The 14,696-nt window shown below is 52.2% G+C and overlaps 1 protein-coding gene and 1 long non-coding RNA gene across 2 annotated transcripts; one reads left to right on the top strand and one right to left on the bottom strand.

Annotated features, from left to right (window-relative positions):
• Positions 1 to 309: 309 nt before the first annotated feature.
• Positions 310 to 3,004, bottom strand: LOC116556888. The gene is made up of 2 exons (XR_004271227.1): positions 2,786 to 3,004; positions 310 to 949 (listed from the first exon to the last, which is right to left on the bottom strand). It is a non-coding gene; the product is annotated as an uncharacterized LOC116556888 (long non-coding RNA).
• Positions 3,005 to 9,796: 6,792 nt separating this feature from the next.
• On the top strand, positions 9,797 to 14,405 carry HOXC11 (homeobox C11). The gene is made up of 2 exons (XM_032292089.1): positions 9,797 to 10,671; positions 11,926 to 14,405. The coding sequence occupies exons 1-2, from the start codon at positions 9,990 to 9,992 to the stop codon at positions 12,156 to 12,158; spliced, it is 915 nt and encodes a 304-aa protein (XP_032147980.1). The 5' UTR covers positions 9,797 to 9,989; the 3' UTR covers positions 12,159 to 14,405.
• Positions 14,406 to 14,696: the final 291 nt, after the last annotated feature.

Below are 14,696 nucleotides of genomic sequence, written 5' to 3'. Positions count from 1 at the left end.
CGGAGCAGCTCAAGTCCCCCGCATCCAGCTGGGACAGAGAGGTTTCTGGGTCACACAGCCCCTTAGCTTCCTTGTAATTCTTAAACTGGCCTGGGTCTTCACAAGTAGCAGGGAAGGCTTTCCTATAACCCAAGCTTTTTTCCAACAAAACACGCTCCCAACCCCTTTGGGGAAGCATTTTCTGGCACTGAACGAACTGTTTTGGCCCCCTAAAATTAGTCCCATTTGGGTCTCTCCTTAGCAACTAAAAATCCGGAACCCTCTGACACATGCCTATGGAAAAATTCTTTGAGAGACAGTGCACTCACGCCCAACAGAGATATTGTTTATGAGTCCTTGGGTTCGGTGTAGACGCCGCCATATTTTACAGTCCGAAGGAATCAATTCATTAGCGCCTCCCAGTCCCCCCGCCGGCCCGCTGCTCAACTGAGCGGGCGCGGCTGAGATAGATGTGCGTGGCCAGCTCGCTGGTCTTGTTAACAAGCCTCTTCATAAAGATGGAGATGATAAGACCAAGGAAGCCCGGGTGGCCGCGAGGGGGGGCTTCGTGGGTCCTGCCCGGCAGCGTAAGGGACAGCGGCTGACTGGAGCCGGGTGCTGTCCCGACACCCGCTCAGGTTTTTCCAGCGCTCTCTCCTTCTGGGCGTTCATGTGGTGAGCTAGGACCCGGATAATTCCCTCTGTATTCCCGTTCCCGAGATTTTCCCTTTTTCTCATAGAACACCAAATCAGATTTTTTAAAAAATAAAAATACATAAACCTCTGTCTGTGAGTGCCCGTGTTGCCCTCTGCCACGTTTGTTCGGGGAACTGCCGCCTTGCTCCCTTGCCTGCATTCCTCTGCGTGGTTCACTTTCACCTCCGTCTGGCGCTCTCTTCCCTCGTCTGGCTCTCTTTAGTTTCGCGGTTGCTTTCTCTACCATGTCGGCGCTGGCTCAGGCCCCAACGAACTTGTAAAAAAATACAAATACCCCCTGGTTATCTCTTGCCAAAGTGAACATCCCCAGATAAGCCAGATCCAATGAAAATAAAATTAAAAAACACACACACGAAAAAAACCTTGGGTATAATTGCTGGTTTGGGTTGCAGCACTTAATTCTGTTTATTCTCGCCTATGTGCATACTTAACGGAAAGATATTGATATTAAAGGGCAGGGGGGAATTAATTTTACTTTTATAGTCATCTATTAAGAGCAGAAGATGATCTGAATCTCCTTTAAAGGGACTCAAAAAAGGGGGATGGGGAAGCGAAAGAAAGGGAGGGGGAAGGGAGAAATATGACTGAAGGCGAACAAAGATCTTTGCCTGAAGAAACAATGTAACACTAGACAGAACTATAAAGTCTGGGAATGTAAGAACGCAGGACTCTCTCAGCTTCCCCCATTTGGAATTCTGTCCCCTGCACTTCCTGCTGAAATCCTGACCCTGACTGCACAGTGGTATTCCAGGAAGAATTCATGCAATTATTTAGATAATTGTAGGGGGAGAGAGAGAAAGCATTTCTCTTTTATTGTCTGACCCTCTCTGATGTCTGTGCAGAGGAGGAGGGGCCAGGGGTTGTATGGGATGTAGAGGAAAAGGAGATGGTAGGGTCTCCCAACATCACCCTAAACCCTACAAAATGGCTACTCCTAAATCCAGCAGGCCCTATGCAGGAGCTTATAGATTTTGGAACATACTTAAAAATACACAAGAGATCGCATTTGAATGCTCCGATCCAGTTTCATTTTCCAGGATATTTGCTTGGCTTTACTTTGTCGGCATAGACCTACCTCCCCTAGTATTATAATCATTACAAGTAAGGGGATAATAGATAATTATAGGGGTGTCAATAATATTACTTTATAGCCACACAAGATACGATTAGAGTTAATGTCGGAGGCTCTGCTGCAGCCTGGGAGGCAGCAAGAGACAAGGTAGAGGGCCCTCATAGTCTTTCTCTATCCTATTTTTACATGTGTGTGAATCTCTATAAATCCCTAATTCTCTAAATCTCCTCACCAGGTGTCTTAAGGGAAAGTTCTAGGATTTTAGGGGTTGAAAGCCAGAGAAGGCTGAGCCACAATTTGGTATTTGAACTCCACTCCCCTCCCCATAGTTTCAGGAGCTGTGGGATCTGCTCTCCCCATGCCCCCACAGCCTGAGGCTTTGCTGTCAGTCCAACCCCACTAGGGTCACAGAGACTTTGCAGAGGGGGCCAATGTGAGGAAGACAGGGTCTTATCATCCCCAAGCGGGCCCTGGGCCCAAAGTGAAACCCCTTTTGATCCCCTTTTGGCGTTCCCCCTCTCCCCCAGGAAAACCTGGGTGGGGCAAAAGCCAGGCTGGAGCTGTGAAGGTCAGTTCAGAGTGGGGATGAAGGAAGGACTGAAAATATTTTTGTCGTTGTTGTTTCTGGGATTTGAGACCAGAAGGGACCAGAAGGTTGTGGAAGAGAGAGAAAGATCAAGGAAGTGCCTGAGAGCAAGGCAAGAGAGAACTCAGGGAAGCTATGAAACAGCCGGTCAAGGGTAAAAGGAATGAGTGAAAGAAAGGGAGCGAGAAGAACAGCAGGAGAAAAAGAAGAAAGAAAGAAAATGAAAAAGGAAAGACACAAAAAAGAGGAAGAAAAAGACAGAAGGAAGGAAATGAAAGTAAGAAAAAAGAGAGAGAAAGATTGAAAGAGAAAAAGAGGCGGGAGGGAGGCAGAAACAAGGGTCGGCGGTTGCTCTCCCTCGCCCGGTCGCCTGCAGCAGTCTGGGTGGGCGGGGGCGCCAAGACAAAGTGAAGGTCAAGTTAGCATCGTACCTTATAAGGAAGGCGCCGGTCCTCCATTTCAGCCTTTTCTCTGCCAGGACGCGGAGGTGGCATTTCTGGTCTTGTAAACATCGGGTTCTTTGGGGCCTTAAAAAAATAACACCCCCCCCCTTTCTTTACTGGGGATGAACCGGCCGGGGAAAGCGGTGGACAGAGAAATCAACTAATGAAGACTCCGGGAAACTTTTCTCTCTTTTTCTCTCTCTCTGGCTCCGCTCCTTGCCAGCTGGGGACCCCTCCCTCCCTCCTTCCTCCTCCACCCTCCCCTCCCCCCGCCTCTCTTTTTCTCAGTATCTCCCGGTCTTCCGTACCTCTCGCGGCTGTCTGTAACTCTGGGCTCCGTCTCTCCACTCCCTCCTCCCCTACTGCAGGCTTCTAAATCCGTTCCATTCCACTGCGAAGCGGAGCAGGACCTAAGAACTGGAAAGAAAATTAAACATCATAAAGAAAAGTTCATTTACAGCTTAAATGTCTGAATGTTACGGTTTCCTTCAGAAAACAAGGCGGTACACTCGGTAAGGAGCAGAAGTGAGGCAGCAGGGGTGGGGAGGGCTGGTGCGGTAGGAGACTTGATTTTATTTATTTCTCAGATCCAGAGGCGGAAAGAAAGGGGGAGAGGCAGGAAAGTGCGACAGAAGCGTTTTACCCGGGCAGCTAGCAAAGAAGGAGGCTGCAGTCGGTGGGATTGGAAGCAGAACGCGTAAGGACCCAGTGCGGGGGCCGCGACTCCCGAGCGCGGAGCCGGCTGCGCGGAGGCCTGGGGTGCGGAGAAACAAGCATTTTGTATATTTGTTGGTCTAGGGGGAGGGAGAAGGCAAGAATGGAGGGACCCAGGGAGACCCGGAGCGTAGGGCAGCGCCGCAGCCTTCCGGCGAGATGGAAAGAGCTCCGGATCCGCCGCGGCAGCCTTCGGCGGTGGGCCATGCACAGGCTCTGGGAGGAAGGATCCCGAACTGAGATCTTTGATCCTTTTCCTCCAGGGTAGCTCCGGGGATGTACAGAGAGAAAGAAGGAGAGAAAATTAATTGGTGTGGGATATCTGCGGAGGATTTACCTTTTCCCTGGACCTCACAGCTCACTTTCCCATCCTCTGGGCTCTTGGAACCATTTTAAGGCCTTCTTAAATTGGAATTATAATTGCAAGGAAGGGAAGAATGCACAGAAAACAATGATGGGAAATTCTGGTTCAATCCGAAGCTCCCAAAGCCTCTAATTTTTGTCACCTCCACCCTCCCCAACTAGAAAACTGGCCTCTGGGATCTGCCCCCTCCCAATTTACCTTTCTGGTTGAGAGCACCTCAGGGATATTAGGGACATGAGGGTCTAGGTCCCGGGTGGGAGCGCACAGGAGCAGGGGGATTGGTTGGTGGAACTCCCAGGCCTTCTCCTACCCTTGTGTTCTCATCACCCAAACACAAAGGGGGAGGATTTGATTATTTCTGGTGATGTTAAATGATCCTGGCTTTCAAAGCAGCTCTGCCCCCAAGATCTAAGGTGATAAGTGTCCCTGCCATAGATGTTTAATCTGGGCAAAGTGCCACTTAGGTTACAAAATGCCTGGGCTCAAGGGGCTGAAGGAGTAGCCAGGAAGCCCCAGGGAAGGAACAGCAGGCTCTCTTTGGCAGTATCTAGAGCTCCGTGGATAGTATTTTAAACAGTTGAAATGGACTGGGTAGGCCCTTTCTTATGTTCCCTCAGCCTGGGAAGGGGAGTCCCAGATAGTGAGGTGGCTTATGAGCTGGACCCTTCCTCCTAGTGTGGGAAAGATAGAGATAGCCAGACCTCACCCTGCAAAAAATGTGCTTCATGTCTGTGACATAAAATTGGCAGGCACTTTGGAGATTTAGGGACTTGCAGAGAGCGGGGTAGGGCCAGACACCCTGGTGGAGGCAGAAGCTGAGGTGTGACTCAGGGTGGGTGGGGGAATCTGAGGGAGTAAGACTGGGAAGGTATCACCCAAAACCATTTCCTGAGAGAAGCCAAATACACACAATGCACTCCAATATTGAAAAACACCAGATGATCTGCTTGGAAGGGACATAAACAGGCCAAGCGGATGCAAGTTAATAAAACCCGAAAAAGCCCAGGCAGGAACACTTAAAATGCCCCAGAAACAAAGCATACCGTGACAAATTCTCACCCAACACACAAGTACACGCACCGGAATGTTCCCAGATACAGAGAAAAAGCAACTTCCCTACCTTGGGCCTCCACTCGAAAACACTCAGGCGTACCTGCCCAGCTCCAAGAGCGTACACAAATTTGTGCACTCTCATAAACTGACCCAAAGAAACCCTTGGGGCCTGGGGCAGGCACTGGCTGCATGCACACCCCACAGAGCCAGCCCCATGTCTCCTGAGCCTCACTAATGCACGATCCATACCCAGAGATAAAAGTCTAGACAATAGACGGCTGTTTATGACAACCAGGCTCTCCAAGTTTGGGGCCAGGCGATAAATCTCTGGCGAATCTTCCTGTAACTCAACTTCTGGCTATAGTGAGGAGAAAACCACTGAGCCCGCAGAGAGGAAAGCAGCGAAATGGGGGAGACTTGTAAATCCTGAGCAGAAGGCCCCTTCCCTGCTGGGGTAAGGAGGCATAGGCCACCACACTCACCCCACGCAGCAGTCCTCACTGTGGAATCTTTCGGAGCAAGCTTCAGAGCTCAGGCGAGTCAGAGTTCCCCACTGCCCGCCCAGGCTTCCAGGTTCCGGAAATCAGGGCAGAATGTGCAGGCAGAAGGCAGGGCCTGGAGGCTGGAACAAATCCACAAACAAATGATTCTTGCTGGAGCCAAAGAATCTTTTTTTGTTTTTGGTGACAGGACACTTTTTGCTCTGTGTCACCTGAATTTTTTCACCCCATGCCTCCTCAATCCCCCTCTTTTTTTTCCTTTTCCTTTTTGGATTGATTAGCTGTTTGTTCCCTTTTGCATTTTCAACCTAGGCATCTGATTGCTAGTAAAGAGCCACTGAGGTTGATCTCATAAAAATGCCGCGAGCTCACTTTGATCAGCATGGACTAGGTCCGAGCCTTAAAGTAGGAGCTAAATCCAGAGAATCAGGGCTCTGGCCAACTGGCCTCTGCTCTGAGGCGAGGCGGGAGATCTGGGTGGCCCAACAGAGCAATCCCATCCAGAAAAGGTATTTTCTGTGCCACGGCCACTGGCTTAGGAAACTAAAGCCCAATAGCAGCGGCTCCATTTCCAGACTGCTTTTAAGACATTTCCTTCATTTTGGAGCATTTGGTGAGGGGGCCAGTGAAACGGGCTCGTAAAATGGGGCTTTTATGGGAAGAAATAGGGTCGGGTTGCTAGCCTCCTGGGACAATCTCTCCACAGAGGAAGCTGGGTGGGGCCTGTGGGGGCAAGGAACTGCCCTTCTCCCTCCCCACTACCTCCTCCTTAGGTCCCAGGAACCTCTGAGCAGCGTCCAGCAGCTTAGGTGGCCTGACTTGGGGACTCAGGCTTGGGGCAATGGCCAAGTCTGAGAAGAGGTGGAAGCCAGGAACTAGCAGTCCCACCCCCTTCTTTTTCCCTGGCTGGGGCTGGGGTATCCCGGGTGCATGATAAACTGCTGACCTGAAAATCCCAAAGCATACTAAAGGGATTATTGCAGGCAGTGGTATTACTCTAAGGGAGAGAAATATAGGCAAGAAGGTGAAAGCCAGTTTCTAATGTGTGTTCCTTGCTGGCCCAGCCTGTGAACAAATGAAGGTGTCTATCCATGGGACTCTCTCTGCTTATCTTTTTATTGACTCCACACAGGCTGAATTTACAATCCAAGCCCACTGGAGCTCATGCAGGCCCCATTTCTCCTTTCAGCATTTTCCTTCCCAGCTCATGGTCTGTGGGATGGGCTCCTTTCCCTACCAAGATCTGCTCTCTAGAACCCAGATCAGCAGGAGGAAATAGACAAGCTACCAGGAGGCTCCAACACTGTGTGCGGGAGTTTGATCTGGGAGCCACCCAGGCCAGAATTTGGGAGACACTGCTGCCTCCTTCTGAAGCCGCCCCTGTTGTCCGTGTGTGGGAGGGAAGGGTGCTGGAGTCTGCCTTAGCCAGGGTCAGGCTACCGGGAGAGCCGCCCAAATCGCAGCCGCCTGCTAATGGCCAGGCTGGCTGGTGGCGCTGACTGAGGACACCAACATCCAGTGGGGTGGGCGGGATGGCCCTGCTGCAGAGAATTTCAGAATTTCAGGACTTAAAGCAGTTGGAGAGGCCACAGGTACCCACCAGATAAGGTACAAATAAGCAACCTGGAGCGGGCTTGACAAGGAAGGGATTGGGGGCCAGGGATGGGTCTTGTGTGGGGAGACATTGAGGCTTTGGCCAGAATCAGCAGGCTGAGAGGGTGTAGCCTGGAGCAAGCAGCTCAGCTGAAGCTTCCAGGTAGCCTGGACCCAGGGCTGGGCAGGGAGGCTATTTCACACCGTGGGCATTTTTGCCCACAAATGTCTAGCTGACCTCAGTGGCCAGGGCCTTCTTTCCTTTACCCTAGCAGCAACTTCCAGTTGCTAGCGGTTTTTTTGAGTTGTTGAAAAACAAGTCTTATCAACACTAGAGAACATTTTAAACTTCATGCCTTCCTTTTATTATTTTCCAGATGTCTCTGTTGGGAGACCCCAGAGTTTCCTAGACATCAACTCTTTGACATTCTTTTTTGCCTTTCTTTTTTGTTTCAAGGAAATAGGGCCGCCAGCAGCTCCTTGTTGCCGCCTGGCTCACTTTTATGGTGGCCCGGGAATAAACTTTGGTGGTCAAATTCAAGTGCTCAGGCCAGCAGCTGTCTCTTCACAGGAAGCAGCCCCTACCCCCACTGCAGCCCGGGCTGTGCTGAATCTGCCTTGGGGGATTGGGCCCCACTTCACCCTGGAGGGCCACGAGCGGGAAGGAAGCAGAGCCTTGGGTGGAAGTGGAGAAAGGAGGAGCTGAGACTTGAGCCCTCATTCCCACCTCAGCAAGGATAGGGGTACCTCTCCCTTCCCTCTTGCTGGTTCCTATTTGTTTGGGGAGCATTTTGCCTCCAATAAACTCGAATTTAATGAGGTCAGTGCAAACCCCATTAAAAGCCACAGTCCATAGTTCCCCACCATTGTAATTAAAAATGCTGGCCCAGCTCACCCTATAAAAAGGTCTGGGGAAAAAGGAAACAACAGATTTTCTTTTTGTGGTCCCTTCCCGGCAGAGAAGCCTCACACTTTAGCAAAGCCCGAATCTAGTTCTTCTTTGCTTCAGTTTAAGATCTGACCAGAACTAAAGAAGAAGCGCCCAGCATTGAGTAGGTAGGCGGGTGCCTGAGTCCTATCCCTGAATATTCCAGAACCACCCCGAGAATGGGACCCATGGTGGAGGCAGACTCCACCCAGGTGTCGCTGTAAATGCTGGGGAGGCAGGAGGGCTGAGGAGGAATGGATTTTAGAGGTTACATATGGAGATAAGCTACATTTTTTTGTGTCCTTACTATCTGGTTTGGGAGCCGCAGCACCTGATCATGTTCCATGAAAACAAATCCAGTCTAATTTTTTTAAGTGGACACTAATTTTAAGTAAGGGTTATGGGTGTAAAGAGAGTTTGGGCTATTTTTTGTTTTCCCTGAGTGTGCATTGGGCTGAGCCCTTAGGGGCTTCGGTTCTTCCCCTCCTTCCCAAGCAAATCATGCCCTGGCAGCTCCTCTTTGGGTCTAAGGTTGCTTTCAGCTCATGCTGGTTGCTTTTGGCCCCTTGGACCGTTCAATAAAGTGATTTTCAGCCAGATGTGTCCTGTGGTGCTCTGAGGGATGGAAGGCAAGGGGTTGGGGATGCAGAATCTGGAACTTACTTCTTGGGCTACAGCTACCAAGGAGGCTGACAGACTTGAAGGAGAGCAGGGAAGGACTGAGAAATAGGAAGGAGGCACTAAGATCTGGTCACAGCTCCAGGGACAGCAGCAGGGGGCTTTGACTAGGGAATGGCCCCTGGCCCTGCCCTGATGCCATAGCATCCACTGCTCCTTTCCACTGTCCTGCTAGTCTCTTCTGGAGACCCATACCTGGCCCCACCACCCACCTTACATTCCTTGCAATCATCCAAGGATAAGAACCCCAAACCTAGTCCCCCCACCATATTCTTCCTGGACCCCGACACTAGGCTTCTTTTCAACCCACTAGCTGAGGCTGAGTCGCTAAGCCAAAAGGCCCTGACATAGAAGATACATGGCTCTCATTCCAATCCTTTTCTTTGGGGTTTGGGATTTGAAAATCCACAGTGGATGCAGCTTTCTTCACATTGATTGACAATAAAGGCAGGCATGAAATATTCACCCAGGGCCACTCTCTCATACTAAATATTTAACACAACATTAGAGAAGGTTTTTCCCAGACTTCGCCAGGCACCGGCTGGGCGGCTGGCGCACTGCTCACCACTCGTTTATGACTAATCCGACTCCCTAGCCAACGGCAGCACAGCAAACCAGACAAAGTTGGGACACTGGCTTGCAGCTGGGCTGCCTCACCTTTGGGAAACTTCAGATACTCTTCCAGGAGTCTCTCTAAGGACTCCAAAAAGGTAGTCTTGACACCCAGCTCTGGCCAGGAAAAGAGCGGACTTCTTCAAACTCTTGTGAACAGGCAATGATTCTGCAGGTTGGAGGGGTAAGAGTCCCTGAGATTTAAGGGAAAGGATTCACTTCTCTGGGGAAATCAGGCAGTGGGAAAGAAGTCCTCACTCCCACCCTTCTGGTGCTGATCACAGGGAGGAGGCAAGACCCCCATACGTGAGAGCCCTCCTCCTTCCCCCAATCCTGGGGGAAAAAAGAGCAGCAGCTAGAAAAAAATACAATTACCCCCTCCCAGCCACCACCCTCGCCCATCCCACCGCCCACCCCACCCCAACCCTCTCTCTCCTCCTTTGCTCGGGCTGTGGTATGGAGAGAAGGGGAGTGACGAGAGAAAAACGAATACAAATCTGCAATTGATTTTCATAATGTTTCTGCGGTGTTTGCAAACCAATCGCCTGAACGTCCCCGATCTTACCTAAGAGAGAACCCCTCCTACGTCTGCGAAGTGCTCCGAACTGATATATGACAATATCTACTTTGGATCACGTGCTCGGGGAGAGAGACTAAGACGGATAACGCGTCATCTCGCCTTCCCAAATTTTCCCCCCTCGCTACACCGGGTCCAAAACCTCCATCCGGAGCCGGCAGGAGAGGAGAACGATGTTTAACTCGGTCAACCTGGGCAACTTCTGCTCGCCGTCGCGCAAGGAGAGGGGCGCTGATTTCGGCGAGCGAGGGAGCTGCGCCTCCAACCTCTATCTGCCCAGTTGCACTTACTACATGCCCGAGTTCTCCACGGTCTCCTCCTTCCTGCCCCAGGCCCCCTCTCGTCAGATCTCCTATCCCTACTCTGCCCAAGTGCCCCCGGTCCGGGAGGTCTCCTACGGCCTGGAGCCATCCGGCAAGTGGCACCATCGGAACAGCTACTCCTCCTGCTATGCGGCGGCCGACGAGCTTATGCACCGGGAGTGCCTGCCTCCTTCCACCGTCACCGAGATCCTCATGAAAAACGAAGGCTCCTACGGCGGCCACCACCACCCCAGCGCCCCGCACGCAGCCCCCGCCGGCTTCTACTCCTCAGTCAACAAGAACAGCGTCCTGCCTCAAGCCTTCGACCGTTTCTTCGACAACGCCTACTGCGGTGGCGGCGACGCGCCCGCCGAGCCCCCCTGCTCCGGCAAGGGCGAGGCCAAGGGGGAGCCCGAGGCGCCCCCGGCCTCGGGACTGGCGTCCCGGGCTGAGGCGGGTGCCGAGGCGGAGGCTGAGGAGGAGAACACAAATCCCAGCTCGTCCGGTTCATCCCACTCTGCGGCCAAGGAGCCGGCCAAAGGAGCCGCCCCCAGTAGGTAGCAGCGGCCGGGAACGGGCGGGCAGCGAGGGAGGGAGCGAGGGAGGGAGGGCGAGAGCAGGGGGGAGGCCAGGGGAGCAGGAATGGCCTCGTGTTTTGGGTCAGTCCGATTTTATGTGGAGTTTTATAAGCATTCAAAGGATTTTATTATAACCTACAAAGCCCTCTCTCCCAACGACTCGACTTTTTACGATGGAGAAGGGGTGGGGAGGGAGGGAAAAGGGCTCTTTGGAAAAGCCGGGTGAACCCCCCTCCCCCGTTATCTCCCTCGGTCTGTGAAATTTTTAAAAGCGCCACCATTGCGGGCGATATTAACTTTGATCGTGAACTTAGAGGAGCATTTAAGGAAGGATGGGGAGCCGGGCTGCCGGGGAGTGGGAGGGAGGGGAGGGGTGGAGGGGGAGAAAGGGGAGGGCGAGGGAAAGACAGGGAGAGATCCACAGAGGGGGAGAGGGGGGGAGAGGAGCAATGGAGCAGAACCTGAGACCGGGGAGGCAAGCCAGGGCCCCTCCGATCCTTTTAAAAACTATTTTTGAAAATGCTCAAACTATGTGCTTGCGGGTCCTCGAGCAGAAACCCAAGTAACCTTGGGGTCAGCGGCGACAGGAGAACGGGGAGAGGCGGCTCAGGGCTCCACTGCACTCCAGGCGGGGGTCTAGGCGTTTCTCCTGGGTCCGCGGCCTCCGTGCCGGCCTAGAACTGCGACGTGGAAGGCGCGGCCCCGCGGGCGTCCCGGGGCGCTAGGGCCCCGGAAGCGGCTCTCTGGAGTCCCGGTGCCTGCTGTCCGGCTTCTTCCCCGCCTCTCCACTGCTCTCGCCAGATCTCACCGCTTCGCGCCAGTTCTCGGCTTTCCCCCACAGATTTCTGAGGGGGGGGGTAGGCTTTCCGAACCTCTAGAAGGGCTGCGCAGGAAGGGCCTGAGGGCCGTGGGGAGCAGGCAGGGGGTCCCCGAGGGGACGCACGTGGCCCCGGCAGCTTTCCTCCCGTTCTATACCCTGTCAGCGGCGGCTCTGGCCTGAGGACGGGGGACGCTGTCGCGCAGTGGCCTGGGGTCGGGACCCGCTAGACCTGGCAGGGGGTCGAGGCTTGCCCGGGCGCCGGGGCCGCAGGAGAGGCGGCCGCCTGGCGGGAGGGCTGCCAGCGGGGGCTGGGAGAAGGGCCGCGGAGCGCTGAGCGGGCTTGGGTCGCCCGGGTCTCACGTGTCTCTCTCCCCCCTCTCCTCGAACTTGCCCCCTCCCCTCCCTCCAGACGCCCCCCGCACCCGCAAGAAGCGCTGCCCTTATTCGAAATTCCAGATCCGGGAACTGGAGCGAGAGTTTTTCTTCAACGTGTATATCAACAAAGAGAAGCGGCTGCAGCTGTCCCGGATGCTGAACCTGACGGACCGACAAGTGAAAATTTGGTTTCAGAACAGAAGGATGAAAGAAAAAAAACTGAGCAGAGACCGGCTGCAGTATTTCTCGGGAAATCCGCTGCTGTAACCCGCAGACCGGGCCCTTTTGGGGGCAGGGGGAGGGGAAAATTATTTTATTTTATTTTTATTTTTTATTTTCTAAGTCGTCTTCTTTCCGCTGGTGGAAAACTGGACTGGGCCAGGGCTGGCCCCCACCGCCGTGGCCGGCACTCCATTCCGGAACCTCCTGGACCCTCGGCCTGACTCGCGCTGTGGGACAGGGACCGGGCCTGGAAAGGGGGTGAAGGGAAGTGTCTGATGCACGGCGAGTGAACACCGTTGGCGCCGAGGCCAAGACTTTTATTTAAAAGAAAACACACCTCGGCGACAAGGTCTTGCTGCTCGGATTGGGTGGGGGAGGGGCGACAGTAGTAAGCGCCTGAGCCGAACAATCCTCAAACTAAAAGCCTTCCCTTGCCCAAGTGAAAAGATCCGCTAAGACAGCCTGTCTGCCAGCGGAAATTTCTCGGGCTCCCCACTCCCACCCCACCTTGCCCCACTCCTTAGGGGCCAGCTAAATGTGATCCTGCCTTGCTGTGAAATTTCCGTACCTTCGACCTGGTGTTAGGTGTGCAAAGTCCGTGTCCTACCTCCGTCTTCGCCAAGGCCCCGCCCGAGCCTACTTGTTCTCCCTGTGAATGTGTAGAACCTTCCTTTGAAATTTCTTAATCGGTGCATTGAGGTTTCCAAACCTTTTTCGAAGCAGTGCCCCCACTTCATGGATTTATAGCTATAGTCTATGCAGTTGTTACCGCTTTTTTTTTTTTTTTCTTTTTTAAGAAAAAAGATTGGGGTGGTGGAGGCAGTAGGGAGATGGGATTGGGCGCCTCCCCCGTGCTGGGGCCTGGATTTTTGTAAATAAGTTTCCCAAGCGTTTCTTTCCATCTGGAGGGGAAGGGGGGATGCCCCAATGAGATTCGAGTCACCCATCTCTCTCCCTGTGCGTGAGTGCATGTGTCCATGTGCACTCCCCACCCTGCTCCCATCCCAGAGGGATTGCTGTGAACATTTTTTTGGTGGCAAATAAAGATAAATTTCATTCTGTTCAATATTATGATTTTATTTAACCCTTTTATTAACCCCTCTCCTCTTAAAATCCTCCATCCTCCCAAGGCAGCTGCGGAGGAGGAGGCAGGCGGGCAGAGCCCAGCGGGTGAGAACAGGCACACTGAGGTGAGGTAGGCCAGTGCTGGCCACACGGGCCTGGAGCTCCTGTCTGCTGGCAGGGCCAAGAGTATGGCCATAGTTTCCTCAAGCTCTCAAGCTGAGGACATTCCACAGCTACTCTTAAGCTCTCCTTTCTCACGTGCAGCTCGAGCTGTGTCCAAATGCCCAGCAACGGCTTTCCGTTTAAGTACACGTTTGTTGTGGAGTTAATTGTAACCATCATCGAATTTAAATTTATAGGAATTTTTTTGGCTCCACCACCCTTCTGCCAGATGTCTCCGTCTGTCGCAGTTAAATGTGTAGTGTTGAGGGTAGGGCTTTTTTTTTTTTTTTTTTTTTTCTCTCTGAGAAGTCTGTATTGGAATTTTTATATACTGTTTTTAAGGAAGGAGGGGACAGAAGGAGAAACCAGCCCCCTCCCTCTCCTCTCCACAGCTCCTGGGGGTGGGAAGGTGGGGCCTGGCTGCTTTCCCTCTGGCACAAATGGCCAGGCTCTCCCAGACACAACAAGACGCCTAGGCTGGGGCCACCCTGATGTTTATACATTGGGTATCCCACAGTAGAAAGCCCCAGAGATTTGTTTTGTAGGGGTTGGCACTGGGGATGGAGATGACCTGTGGGGATGGTCACCATAAACATCTATATTTGCGCATGTTTCTTCTATGTAAGGATAATCATGGCCCTTGTAGTGCTTTCAGTGAGGGCACTTCATTGGTCTCTGTTTCAAATTCGTTATTTGGGGGCAGACGTTAGGGACCAATTATCTCATCTTTTCCCCCTCTTTCTGTCTTTGTATAATTCAAAGAAAATGTTTTTGTTGATACAATTTTGTTGGATGAAAGGAAAAAGCATCATGACTATCAAATCTAGGTTCTGTCATTTTTGATGGTAGGACTCCCTGCAGCTTAGGCATCTGAATCTTAATATGTAAACGTGGATCGTGAGACAAGATTTGCAAACTAGGATGTATATGCAGCCCACAATCCTCCCATGTGCTCATACACCCACATTTTATTTGACTCAGTGCGCCTATAGGCACAGATGAGAAGGAATATTATTGGTAGGCTTTGTCTGTTTTATGGAGTAAACCTGACCACATGCACATCTAGAGCTTGTGTCTCTGTGGTGTGTGACCACTGGCAGTCTTTGTTGAGTGTGAGCACAAATGCAACTGACGGACCTCTGTATGTTTGTGTGTGTGTGACACTTCTTAGGATGATGTTTATCCACTGGCCACATTAGGAAATATTAGCCTGCTGGTCATGTTTCCTGTAAAATTAGGGTAGAAGAACCTATTTATAAAGCAAAATATTAATCTCAAAATGCCTCCTGATTTTGGAGAAAAATAGTTAAAACCCGCAGGTAGTACTTTCTCTGCAATGTGCAGTCCAGAAAATGT

The sequence above is a fragment of the Sapajus apella genome, unplaced genomic scaffold (genome assembly GCF_009761245.1).
Source record: "Sapajus apella isolate SASKATOON/1434 unplaced genomic scaffold, GSC_monkey_1.0 scaffold2, whole genome shotgun sequence".
Taxonomy (NCBI): domain Eukaryota; kingdom Metazoa; phylum Chordata; class Mammalia; order Primates; family Cebidae; genus Sapajus; species Sapajus apella.
Note: the sequence above shows the minus strand (reverse complement) of the source record. Positions and strands in the feature narration are given on the sequence as shown.

Excerpts from the sequence above, each read along its gene's own strand:
- HOXC11 (XM_032292089.1), top strand. The coding sequence starts at position 9,990 with ATGTTTAACTCGGTCAACCTGGGCAACTTCTGCTCGCCGTCGCGCAAG. Across the intron at positions 10,672-11,925 it reads GGCCAAAGGAGCCGCCCCCA|ACGCCCCCCGCACCCGCAAG; the intron begins GTAGGTAGCAGC and ends CCCTCCCTCCAG.